The sequence below is a fragment of the Cetorhinus maximus genome, chromosome 28, assembly GCF_964194155.1.
Source record: "Cetorhinus maximus chromosome 28, sCetMax3.hap1.1, whole genome shotgun sequence".
Taxonomy (NCBI): domain Eukaryota; kingdom Metazoa; phylum Chordata; class Chondrichthyes; order Lamniformes; family Cetorhinidae; genus Cetorhinus; species Cetorhinus maximus.
In genome coordinates this window covers 20,307,806-20,318,987 of record NC_135906.1, presented here as the reverse complement: position 1 = coordinate 20,318,987, position 11,182 = coordinate 20,307,806, and the positions used below count along the sequence as shown (strand labels likewise).

Sequence of the window (11,182 nt, the reverse complement as noted above, 5' to 3'; positions counted from 1 at the left end):
GGTGATGGAGCATGTGAAGGTGATGGAGCATGTGAAGATGATGGAGCATGTGAAGGTGATGGAGCATGTGAAGGTGATGGACCATGTGAAGGTGATGGACCATGTGAAGGTGATGGAGCATGTGAAGGTGATGGACCATGTGAAGGTGATGGAGCATGTAAAGGTGATGGACCATGTAAAGGTGATGGACCACGTGAAGGTGATGGAGCATGTGAAGGTGATGGACCATGTGAAGATGATGGACGAGGTGAAGGTAATGGACCATGTGAAGGTGATGGACCATGTGAAGGTGATCGACGAGGTGAAGATGATGGACGAGGTGAAGGTGATGGACCAGGTGAAGGTGATGGAGCATGTGAAGGTGATGGACCATGTGAAGGTGATGGACCATGTGAAGATGATGGACGAGGTGAAGGTAATGGACCAGGTGAAAGTGATGGACTATGTGAAGGTGATGAGCTATGTGAAGGTGATGGACCACGTGAAGGTGATGGACCATGTGAAGTTGATGGACCATGTGAAGGTGATGGAAAATGTGAAAATGATGGACGAGGTGAAGGACCATGTGAAGGTGATGGACCATGTGAAGGTGATGGACCATGTGAAGGAGATGGACCATGTTAAGGTGATGGACAAGGTGAAGGTGATGGAGCATGTGAAGGTGATGGAGCATGTGAAGGTGATGGACCATGTGAAGGAGATGGACCACGTGAAGGTGATGGACCACGTGAAGATGATGGAGCATGTGAAGGTCATGGAGCATGTGAAGATGATGGATGAGGTGAAGGTGATTGACTATTTGAAGGTGATGGATGAGGTGAAGATGATGGACGAGGTGAAGATGATGGACCATGTGAAGGTGATGGACCATGTGAAGGCGATGGACCACGTGAAGGTGATGGACCACGTGAAGGTGATGGACCACGTGAAGGTGATGGACCACGTGAAGGTGATGGAGCATGTGATGGTGATGGACCATGTGAAGGTGATGGATGAGGTGAAGGTGATCGACCATGTGAATGTGATGGACCATGTGATGGTGATGGACCACGTGAAGGTGATCGACGAGGTGAAGATGATGGACGAGGTGAAGGTGATGGACGAGGTGAAGGTGATTGACCATGTGAAGATGATGGACGAGTTGAAGGTGATTGACCATGTGAAGGTGATGGACGAAGTGAAGATGATGGACGAGGTGAAGGTGATGGAGCATGTAAAGGTGATGGAGCATGTGAAGGTGATGGACCATGTGAAGGTGATGGAGCATGTGAAGGTGATGGAGCATGTGAAGGTGATGGACCATGTGGAGGTGATGGACCATGTGAAGATGATGGACGAGGTGAAGGTAATGGACCATGTGAAGGTGATGGACCATGTGAAGGTGATGGACCATATGAAGGTGATGGAGCATGTGAAGGTGATGGGTTATGTGAAGGTGATGGGCCATGTGAAGGTGATGGGCCATGTGAAGGTGATGGACCAGGTGAAGGTGATGGACTATGTGAAGGTGATGGGCTATGTGAAGGTGATGGACCACGTGAAGGTGATGGACCATGTCAAGGTGATGTAGCATGTGAAGGTGATGGACCATGTGAAAATGATGGACGAGGTGAAGGTGATGGACCATGTGAAGATGATGGACGAGGTGAAGGTGATGGACCACGTGAAGGTGATGGACCACGTGAAGGTGATGGAACACGTGAAGGTGATGGAGCACGTGAAGGTGATGGACCATGTGAAGACGATGGACCACGTGAAGGTGATGGACCATGTGAAGGTGATGGACCACGTGAAGGTGATGGACCACGTGAAGGTGATGGACCACGTGAAGGTGATGGAACACGTGAAGGTGATGGACCAGGTGTAGATGATGAAGCATGTGATGGTGATGGACCATGTGAAGGTGATGGACGAGGTGAAGGTGATGGAGCATGTGAAGATGATGGACCATGTGAAGGTGATGGACCATGTGAAGGTGATGGAGCATGTAAAGGTGATGGACCATGTAAAGGTGATGGACCATGTGAAGGTGATGGACGATGTGAAGGTGATGGACCATGTGAAGATGATGGACGAGGTGAAGGTAATGGACCATGTGAAGGTGATGGACCATGTGAAGGTGATCGACGAGGTGAAGATGATGGACGAGGTGAGGGTGATGGACCAGGTGAAGGTGATGGACCACGTGAAGGTGATGGACCACGTGTAGGTGATGGACCAGGTGAAGATGATGAAGCATGTGATGGTGATGGACCATGTGAAGGTGATGGACGAGGTGAAGGTGATGGAGCATGTGAAGGTGATGGACCATGTGAAGGTGATGGACCATGTGAAGATGATGGACCATGTGAAGGTGATGGACCATGTGAAGGTGATGGAGCATGTAAAGGTGATGGACCATGTAAAGGTGATGGACCACGTGAAGGTGATGGACCATGTGAAGGTGATGGACCATGTGAAGATGATGGACGAGGTGAAGGTAATGGACCATGTGAAGGTGATGGACCATGTGAAGGTGATCGACGAGGTGAAGATGATGGACGAGGTGAAGGTGATGGACCAGGTGAAGGTGATGGAGCATGTGAAGGTGATTGACCATGTGAAGGTGATGGACCATGTGAAGATGATGGACGAGGTGAAGGTAATGGACCAGGTGAAAGTGATGGACTATGTGAAGGTGATGAGCTATGTGAAGGTGATGGACCACGTGAAGGTGATGGACCATGTGAAGGTGATGGACCATGTGAAGGTGATGGACCATGTGAAAATGATGGACGAGGTGAAGGACCATGTGAAGGTGATGGACCATGTGAAGGTGATGGACCATGTGAAGGAGATGGACCATGTTAAGGTGATGGACAAGGTGAAGGTGATGGACCATGTGAAGGTGATGGAGCATGTGAAGGTGATGGAGCATGTGAAGGTGATGGACCATGTGAAGGTGATGGACCATGTGAAGGTGATGGACCACGTGAAGATGATGGAGCATGTGAAGGTCATGGACCATGTGAAGATGATGGATGAGGTGAAGGTGATTGAATATGTGAAGGTGATGGATGAGGTGAAGATGATGGACGAGGTGAAGATGATGGACCATGTGAAGGTGATGGACCATGTGAAGGCGATGGACCACGTGAAGGTGATGGACCACGTGAAGGTGATGGACCACGTGAAGGTGATGGACCACGTGAAGGTGATGGAGCATGTGATGGTGATGGACCATGTGAAGGTGATGGATGAGGTGAAGGTGATGGACCATGTGAATGTGATGGACCATGTGAAGGTGATGGACCATGTGAAGGTGATGGACCATGTGAAGATGATGGACCATGTGAAGGTGATGGAGCATGTAAAGGTGATGGAGCATGTAAAGGTGGTGGACCATGTAAAGGTGATGGACCATGTGAAGGTGATGGACCATGTGAAGATGATGGACGAGGTGAAGGTAATGGACCATGTGAAGGTGATGGACCACGTGAAGGTGATCGACGAGGTGAAGATGATGGACGAGGTGAAGGTGATGGACGAGGTGAAGGTGATTGACCATGTGAAGATGATGGACGAGGTGAAGGTGATTGACCATGTGGAGGTGATGGACGAAGTGAAGATGATGGACGAGGTGAAGGTGATGGAGCATGTAAAGGTGATGGAGCATGTGAAGGTGATGGACCATGTGAAGGTGATGGAGCATGTGAAGGTGATGGAGCATGTGAAGGTGATGGACCATGTGAAGGTGATGGACCATGTGAAGATGATGGACGAGGTGAAGGTAATGGACCATGTGAAGGTGATGGACCATGTGAAGGTGATGGACCATATGAAGGTGATGCAGCATGTGAAGGTGATGGGTTATGTGAAGGTGATGGGCCATGTGAAGGTGATGGGCCATGTGAAGGTGATGGACCAGGTGAAGGTGATGGACTATGTGAAGGTGATGGGCTATGTGAAGGTGATGGACCACGTGAAGGTGATGGACCATGTCAAGGTGATGTAGCATGTGAAGGTGATGGACCATGTGAAAATGATGGACGAGGTGAAGGTGATGGACCATGTGAAGATGATGGACGAGGTGAAGGTGATGGACCACGTGAAGGTGATGGAACACGTGAAGGTGATGGAGCACGTGAAGGTGATGGACCATGTGAAGACGATGGACCATGTGAAGGTGATGGACCACGTGAAGGTGATGGACCATGTGAAGGTGATGGACCACGTGAAGGTGATGGACCGCGTGAAGGTGATGGAACACGTGAAGGTGATGGACCAGGTGAAGATGATGAAGCATGTGATGGTGATGGACCATGTGAAGCTGATGGATGAGGTGAAAGTGATGGAGCATGTGAAGGTGATGGACCATGTGAAGGTGATGGACCATGTGAAGGTGATGGACCATGTGAAGGTGATGGAGCATGTAAAGGTGATGGACCATGTGAAGGTGATGGACCATGTGAAAATGATGGACGAGGTGAAGGTGATGGACCATGTGAAGATGATGGACGAGGTGAAGGTGATGGACCACGTGAAGGTGATGGACCACGTGAAGGTGATGGAACACGTGAAGGTGATGGAGCACGTGAAGGTGATGGAGCATGTGAAGGTGATGGAGCATGTGAAGGTCATGGACCATGTGAAGATGATGGACCTTGTGGAGGTGATGGACCACGTGAAGGCGATGGACCATGTGAAGGTGATGGACCACGTGAAGGTGATGGACCACGTGAAGGTGATGGACCACGTGAAGGTGATGGAACACGTGAAGGTGATGGACCAGGTGAAGATGATGAAGCATGTGATGGTGATGGACCATGTGAAGGTGATGGACGAGGTGAAGGTGATGGAGCATGTGAAGCTGATGGACCATGTGAAGGTGATGGACCATGTGAAGATGATGGACCATATAAAGGTGATGGACCATGTGAAGGTGATGGACCATGTGAAGATGATGGACGAGGTGAAGGTAATGGACCATGTGAAGGTGATGGACCATGTGAAGGTGATCGACGAGGTGAAGATGATGGACGAGGTGAAGGTGATGGACAAGGTGAAGGTGATGGACCACGTGAAGGTGATGGACCACGTGAAGGTGATGGAACACGTGAAGGTGATGGACCAGGTGAAGATGATGAAGCATGTGATGGTGATGGACCATGTGAAGGTGATGGACGAGGTGAAGGTGATGGAGCATGTGAAGGTGATGGACCATGTGAAGATGATGGACCATGTGAAGTTGATGGACCACGTGAAGGTGATGGACCATGTGAAGATGATGGACGAGGTGAAGGTAATGGACCATGTGAAGGTGATGGAACATGTGAAGGTGATCGACGAGGTGAAGATGATGGACGAGGTGAAGGTGATGGACCAGGTGAAGGTGATGGAGCATGTGAAGGTGATGGACCATGTGAAGGTGATGGACCATGTGAAGATGATGGACGAGGTGAAGGTAATGGACCAGGTGAAAGTGATGGACTATGTGAAGGTGATGAGCTATGTGAAGGTGATGGACCACGTGAAGGTGATGGACCATGTGAAGGTGATGGAGCATGTGAAGGTGATGGACCATGTGAAAATGATGGACGAGGTGAAGGTGATGGACCATGTGAAGGTGATGGACCATGTGAAGGTGATGGACCATGTGAAGGAGATGGACCATGTTAAGGTGATGGACAAAGTGAAGGTGATGGACCATGTGAAGGTGATGGAGCATGTGAAGGTGATGGACCATGTGAAGGAGATCGACCACGTGAAGGTGATGGACCACGTGAAGGTGATGGACCACGTGAAGATGATGGAGCATGTGAAGGTCATGGACCATGTGAAGATGATGGATGAGGTGAAGGTGATTGACTATGTGAAGGTGATGGATGAGGTGAAGGTGATGGACGAGGTGAAGTTGATGGACCATGTGAAGGTGATGGAGCATGTGAACGTGATGGACCATGTGAAGATGATGGATGAGGTGAAGGGGATGGAGCATGTGAAGGTGATGGACGAGGTGAAAATGATGGACGAGGTGAAGGTGATGTTGCATGTGAAGGTGATGGAGCATGTGAAGATGATGGAGCATGTGAAGGTGATGGACCATGTGAAGGTGATGGACGAGGTGAAGGTGATGGACCATGTGAAGGGGGTTGACCATGTGAAGGTAATGGACCATGTGAAGGTGGACCCCGTGAATGTGATGGAGCATGTGAAGGTGATGGAGCATGTGAAGGTGATGGAGCATGTGAAGGTGATGGACCATGTGAAGGTGATGGACGAGGTGAAGGTGATGGACCATGTGAAGTGGATGGACCATGTGAAGGTAATGGACCATGTGAAGGTGGACCCCGTGAAGGTGATGGAGCATGTGAAGGTGATGGACCATGTTAAGGTGATGGAGCATGTGAAGGTGATGGACCATGTTAAGGTGATGGAGCATGTGAAGGTGATGGACCATGTGAAGGTGATGGAGCATGAGAAGGTGATGGACCATATGAAGGTGATGGAGCATGTGAAGGTGATGGGCCATGTGAAGATGATGGACAAGGTGAAGGTGATGGACGAGGTGAAGGTGATGCACCATGTGAAGGTGATGGGCCATGTGAAGGTGATGGACCATGTGAAGGTGATGGACCAGGTGAAGGTGATGGGCCACGTGAAGGTGATGGACAAGGTGAAGGTGATGGGCCATGTGAAGGTGATGGACCGTGTGAAGGTGATGGACCATGTGAAGGTGATGGACCATGTTAAGGTGATGGACAAGGTGAAGGTGATGGGCCATGCGAAGGTGATGGACAAGGTGCTGGTGATGGGCTATGTGAAGGTGATGGGCCATGTGAAGGTGATGGACGAGGTGAAGGTGATGGGTCATGTGAAGGTGATGGGCCATTTGAAGGTGATGGACCACGTGAAGGTGATGGAGCATGTGAAGGTAGACCACGTGAAGGTGATGGAGCACATGAATGTGATGGAGCATGTGAAGGTGATGGACCATGTGAAGGTGATGGAGCATGTGAAGGTGATGGACCACATGAAGGTGATGGACCACGTGAAGGTGATGGAGCACGTGAAGATGATGGAGCATGTGAAGGTGATGGAGCATGTGAAGGTGACGGACCATGTGAAGATGATGGACGAGGTGAAGGTGATTGACCATGTGAAGATGATGGACGAGGTGAAGGTGATGGACCATGTGAAGGTGATGGACCATGTTAAGGTGATGGACAAGGTGAAGGTGATGGACAAGGTGAAGGTGATGGACCACGTGAAGGTGATGGACCACGTGAAGGTGATGGACCATGTGAAGGTGATGTAGCATGTGTTGGTGATGGAGCATGTGAAGGTGATGGACCACGTGAAGGTGATGGACCACGTGAAGATGATGGAGCATGTGAAGGTGATGGAGCATGTGAAGGTGATGGACCATGTGAAGGTGATGGACGAGGTGAAGTTGACTGACCATGTGAAGATGATGGAGCATGTGAAGGTAATGGACCATGTGAAGGTGATGGAGCATGTGAAGGTGATGGAGCATGTGAAAGTGATGGAGCATGTGAAGGTGATGGACCATGTGAAGATGATGGATGAGGTGAAGTTGATTGACCATGTGAAGGTGATGGAGCATGTGAAGGTGATGGACCAAGTGAAGGTGATGGACCATGTGAAGGTGATGGACGAGGTGCAGGTGATGGGCCATGTGAAGGTGATGGACCATGTGAAGGTGATGGACGAGGTGAAGGTAATGGACCATGTGAACGTGATGGACCATGTGAAGGTGATGGACGAGGTGAAGATGATGGACGAGGTGAAGGTGATGGACGAGGTGAAGGTGATTGACCATGTGAAGATGATGGACGAGGTGAAGGTGATTGACCATGTGAAGGTGATGGACGAGGTGAAGATGATGGATGAGGTAAAGGTGATGGAGCATGTAAAGGTGATGGAGCATGTGAAGGTGATGGAGCATGTGAAGGTGATGGACCATGTGAAGATGATGGACGAGGTGAAGGTAATGGACCATGTGAAGGTGATGGACCATGTGAAGGTGATGGACCATGTGAAGGTGATGGAGCATGTGAAGGTGATGGAGCATGTGAAGGTGATGGACCATATGAAGGTGATGGAGCATGTGAAGGTGATAGGCCATGTGAAGGTAATGGGCCATGTGTAGATGATAGATGAGGTGAAGGTGATGGACGAGGTGAAGGTGATGGACCATGTGAAGGTGATGGACCATGTGAAGGTGATGGACCATGTGAAGGTGATGGACCACGTGAAGGTGATGGAGCATGTGAAGGTAGACCACGTGAAGGTGATGGAGCACATGAAGGTGATGGAGCACGTGAAGGTGATGGAGCATGTGAAGGTGATGGAGCATGTGAAGGTGATCGACGAGGTGAAGATGATGGACGAGGTGAAGGTGATGGACGAGGTGAAGGTGATTGACCATGTGAAGATAATGGACGAGGTGAAGGTGATTGACCATGTGAAGGTGATGGACGAGGTGAAGATGATGGACGAGGTGAAGGTGATGGAGCATGTGAAGGTGATGGACCATGTGAAGGTGATGGAGCAGGTGAAGGTGATGGACCATGTGAAGGTGATGGACCATGTGAAGATGATGGAGCATGTAAAGGTGATGGACCATGTGAAGGTGATGGACCATGTGAAGGTGATGGACCATGTGAAGATGATGGACCATGTGAAGGTGATGGACCATGTGAAGGTGATGGAGCATGTAAAGGTGATGGACCATGTGAAGGTGATGGACCATGTGAAGGTGATGGACCATGTGAAGATGATGGACGAGGTGAAGGTAATGGACCATGTGAAGGTGATGGACCATGTGAAGGTGATCGACGAGGTGAAGATGATGGACGAGGTGAAGGTGATGGACCAGGTGAAGGTGATGGAGCATGTGAAGGTGATGGACCATGTGAAGGTGATGGACCATGTGAAGATGATGGACGAGGTGAAGGTAATGGACCAGGTGAAAGTGATGGACTATGTGAAGGTGATGAGCTATGTGAAGGTGATGGACCACGTGAAGGTGATGGACCATGTGAAGGTGATGGAGCATGTGAAGGTGATGGACCATGTGAAAATGATGGACGAGGTGAAGGTGATGGACCATGTGAAGGTGATGGACCATGTGAAGGTGATGGACCATGTGAAGGAGATGGACCATGTTAAGGTGATGGACAAGGTGAAGGTGATGGGCCATGTGAAGGTGATGGAGCATGTGAAGGTGATGGACCATGTGAAGGAGATGGACCACGTGAAGGTGATGGACCACGTGAAGGTGATGGACCACATGAAGATGATGGAGCATGTGAAGGTCATGGACCATGTGAAGATGATGGATGAGGTGAAGGTGATTGACTATGTGAAGGTGATGGATGAGGTGAAGATGATGGACGAGGTGAAGATGATGGACCATGTGAAGGTGATGGAGCATGTGAAGGTGATGGACCATGTGAAGATGATGGATGAGGTGAAGGGGATGGAGCATGTGAAGGTGATGGACGAGGTGAAAATGATGGACGAGGTGAAGGTGATGGAGCATGTGAAGGTGATGGAGCATGTGAAGGTGATGGACCATGTGAAGGTGATGGACCATGTGAAGGTGATGGACGAGGTGAAGGTGATGGACCATGTGAAGGGGATGGACCATGTGAAGGTAATGGACCATGTGAAGGTGGACCCCGTGAAGGTGATGGAGCATGTGAAGGTGATGGACCATGTGAAGGTGATGGACCATGTGTAGGTGATGGACCATGTTAAGGTGATGGAGCATGTGAAGGTGATGGACCATGTGAAGGTGATGGAGCATGAGAAGGTGATGGACCATATGAAGGTGATGGAGCATGTGAAGGTGATGGGCCATGTGAAGATGATGGACGAGGTGAAGGTGATGGACGAGGTGAAGGTGATGGACCATGTTAAGGTGATGGACAAGGTGAAGGTGATGGACAAGGTGAAGGTGATGGACCACGTGAAGGTGATGGACCATGTGAAGGTGATGGACCAATTGAAGGTGATGTAGCATGTGTTGGTGATGGAGCATGTGAAGGTGATGGACCACGTGAAGGTGATGGAGCATGTGAAGGTGATGGACCATGTGAAGGTGATGGACCATGTGAAGGAGATCGACCACGTGAAGGTGATGGACCACGTGAAGGTGATGGACCACGTGAAGATGATGGAGCATGTGAAGGTCATGGACCATGTGAAGATGATGGATGAGGTGAAGGTGATTGACTATGTGAAGGTGATGGATGAGGTGAAGGTGATGGACGAGGTGAAGTTGATGGACCATGTGAAGGTGATGGAGCATGTGAACGTGATGGACCATGTGAAGATGATGGATGAGGTGAAGGGGATGGAGCATGTGAAGGTGATGGACGAGGTGAAAATGATGGACGAGGTGAAGGTGATGTTGCATGTGAAGGTGATGGAGCATGTGAAGATGATGGAGCATGTGAAGGTGATGGACCATGTGAAGGTGATGGACGAGGTGAAGGTGATGGACCATGTGAAGGGGGTTGACCATGTGAAGGTAATGGACCATGTGAAGGTGGACCCCGTGAATGTGATGGAGCATGTGAAGGTGATGGAGCATGTGAAGGTGATGGAGCATGTGAAGGTGATGGACCATGTGAAGGTGATGGACGAGGTGAAGGTGATGGACCATGTGAAGTGGATGGACCATGTGAAGGTAATGGACCATGTGAAGGTGGACCCCGTGAAGGTGATGGAGCATGTGAAGGTGATGGACCATGTTAAGGTGATGGAGCATGTGAAGGTGATGGACCATGTTAAGGTGATGGAGCATGTGAAGGTGATGGACCATGTGAAGGTGATGGAGCATGAGAAGGTGATGGACCATATGAAGGTGATGGAGCATGTGAAGGTGATGGGCCATGTGAAGATGATGGACAAGGTGAAGGTGATGGACGAGGTGAAGGTGATGCACCATGTGAAGGTGATGGGCCATGTGAAGGTGATGGACCATGTGAAGGTGATGGACCAGGTGAAGGTGATGGGCCACGTGAAGGTGATGGACAAGGTGAAGGTGATGGGCCATGTGAAGGTGATGGACCGTGTGAAGGTGATGGACCATGTGAAGGTGATGGACCATGTTAAGGTGATGGACAAGGTGAAGGTGATGGGCCATGCGAAGGTGATGGACAAGGTGCTG

At 50.0% G+C, this 11,182-nt stretch overlaps 1 protein-coding gene across 1 annotated transcript; it reads left to right on the top strand.

Annotated features, from left to right (window-relative positions):
- The first annotated feature begins 908 nt into the window (after positions 1–908).
- On the top strand, positions 909–5,548 carry LOC144669005 (uncharacterized). Its single transcript, XM_078531554.1, has 3 exons — positions 909–1,987; positions 2,276–3,571; positions 3,644–5,548. The coding sequence occupies exons 1-3, from the start codon at positions 1,868–1,870 to the stop codon at positions 3,992–3,994; spliced, it is 1,767 nt and encodes a 588-aa protein (XP_078387680.1). The 5' UTR covers positions 909–1,867; the 3' UTR covers positions 3,995–5,548.
- Positions 5,549–11,182: the final 5,634 nt, after the last annotated feature.

What these genes read in the sequence shown, in the direction of transcription:
- LOC144669005 (XM_078531554.1), top strand. Translation starts at nt 1,868, where the DNA reads ATGATGAAGCATGTGATGGTGATGGACCATGTGAAGGTGATGGACGAG. An exon ending in ATGTGAAGGTGATGGAGCAT is followed by an intron (nt 1,988 to 2,275) that starts GTAAAGGTGATG and finishes GTGATGGACGAG; the next exon opens with GTGAAGGTGATGGAGCATGT. An exon ending in AGATGATGGACGAGGTGAAG is followed by an intron (nt 3,572 to 3,643) that starts GTGATTGACCAT and finishes GAGCATGTAAAG; the next exon opens with GTGATGGAGCATGTGAAGGT.